The sequence below is a fragment of the Gavialis gangeticus genome, unplaced genomic scaffold (assembly GCF_001723915.1).
Source record: "Gavialis gangeticus isolate Ggan-Ray unplaced genomic scaffold, GavGan_comp1, whole genome shotgun sequence".
NCBI lineage: Eukaryota > Metazoa > Chordata > Crocodylia > Gavialidae > Gavialis > Gavialis gangeticus.
This window is the reverse complement of record NW_017728993.1, coordinates 16,648,340-16,650,369: the sequence shown is the minus strand read 5'-3', so window position 1 is coordinate 16,650,369 and position 2,030 is coordinate 16,648,340. Positions and strand designations below refer to the sequence as shown.

Here is a 2,030-nt window from a genome sequence, read left to right as displayed (position 1 = left end):
CAACTTTTACCGTGCATTAGACAAAGGTTACAATTTCTGATGGACAGGTTTTGATGTTACCGTGCATTAAGTCCATTTTGGATTAAGTCCTGCATTAAAGTGCACATGTAGACATGCTCAATGCCATTCAAAGCGATCTTGGCTCAGGGAACAGACTGGTGCAGCGACTACGCTTGGTCTCAGCCCACAAGGCGCCGACGTGTAATATTAGTCAGAAGCCCAGCGGGCACGGACACCCCAGCGGTGGGTCCGCAAGACCTGACCACGGTGATGGCAAAGACCCGGGTGGGTTTGGCACTGTAATCCCAGGGTAACGCTGCAACTTATTTGGTGCCATGCACCTGGGGGCAGCCAGAGGGTGCTGAGGGGGAAGGCAGGGGGGCTTTGCACTTGATACGTGACGTCATACTATACGTCTATTAGCCAATGCCCATGCCTGGTGACCTGTGAGGCAGGAGAAAAAAAAAGATCCCCTCACTTCCCCCGACCCCGCACGGGGTGTCCCCGCAAGGACCATGCCAGCTCCGCCGCGCTTGGCCCCGTCCCCGGCCTCCCTTTAAAGGGGCAGCCCCCGTTTAGCTTGCCTTCCGGAGAGCAGGGGGGTGGGAACGCCGCGTGCGCATGCGCAGGAGGCTGCTTGAATCCATCACCTTGAGGGCGGCGCCAGTCGCGCGGGGACGGTTCAAGCTGGCAGTGCGCGCGCTCCCCGGCGCCGTCGCCACCATGTCGCGGCGGGTCTTCGTGGTGGGCGTCGGCATGACCAAGGTACGGGCCGGCGGCGGTAAGGCCCCCTCAGGCGGGAGCCCGCGGCCCGTCCGAAGGAGCTGCCGTTAGGGCCGGGACAAGCGCGGTGCTGCCTCCTGGTGGCTCAACCTTGGGGCCTCCCCACGTCAGCCCCTCTGAGTGGCTTAAAGCACTCGTTAGGCAGCTTAAAATTATTCCGTTGAGACTGGATCAAGTGGATGATAAGCGATGCCTGACTGAACATGCTGCCCCATCGATCAGGAGTGGGCAGTTACATTTTTGGGTGCGTGAGGAATCAAATTGGGGTGCAGCTACCCCCAGATCTGCCCCTGCTCCACCTTCGTCGGGGCAGCTCCAAACCAGTTGCGTGTGTGTGTGTGTGGGGGGGGTTCAGCCTGGTTGGTGTCCAATAGGCAGTGCTGCCTGTCCTGGCCTCCTCAAGGGTACATTGGTAGGTGCTGGTTGTTCCAAAGGGCGGGGGTTGGATTAGATCGGTGTAAAATCTTGTAGATGATTGACTGGTGGGGGAGGTGCAATGCTAAAGACTTGACCCACGTTAAAAGAAAAAAAAGACGTGCAAAGGGACTAACAGCAGAGCCCAGACCTGATGCAGCGTGGGCTTCAGAAGTTTTGAAGTGACAAGTGAAAATTGCCTAGTAAACCCTGGGCATCACCCAGGGTTACTAGGAATAATGACCAGAAATTGTTAGAGAGAAGGTTCAGGTTGGACATCAGGAGACATTACTTTACAGTTAGGGCTGCTAGGCTCTGGATTGGGCTCCCAAGGGAGGTGGTACACTCTCCTACCTTGGGGGTCTTCAAGAGGAGGCTGGACAGATATTTGGCTGGAGTGTTATGTCTCCACCATTCATTCCTGCCCAGGGCAGGGGGTCGGACTTGATGATCTTTTTAGGTCCCTTCCGACCCTAAGCACTATGAAACTCTGAAATGTTTGGATGCTTTGAAGAGCAAGGGAAAATAATCTGACCGAAAGGAATAGTGTTCTGAAGCTCAAAAACTTGTGTACTGATATGGGGCTATTTAGATAGCAACTTTTATGTCTTGTAATACATGGCCATTTTTTGTATTAACCAGGAATTACTTGTACTCTTTTAGTGAGAAAGGAGCCTGTTGCAGGTTAATTCTAATCTCATTTGTCTGCTTTTGGTACTGTAATATAATGCTCAGTGTGTTTTTCATTGTGTAATCTGGAAACTGCTGAATGGATATATATATATATATATTTTTTTTTTTTTCTTTCCCAGTTTCACAAATAAAATTATTTC

General features: G+C 52.5%; 1 protein-coding gene across 1 annotated transcript in view; it reads left to right on the top strand.

Moving 5' to 3' along the window:
* Positions 1 to 655: 655 nt before the first annotated feature.
* SCP2 (sterol carrier protein 2) overlaps positions 656 to 2,030 on the top strand; it is a 55,084-nt gene continuing 53,709 nt past the window's right edge. Inside the window, exon 1 of the mRNA XM_019501286.1 lies at positions 656 to 765. Coding sequence (XP_019356831.1) covers positions 724 to 765 — 42 coding nt within the window. The 5' untranslated portion in view covers positions 656 to 723. The remainder of the gene's footprint in view (positions 766 to 2,030) is intronic.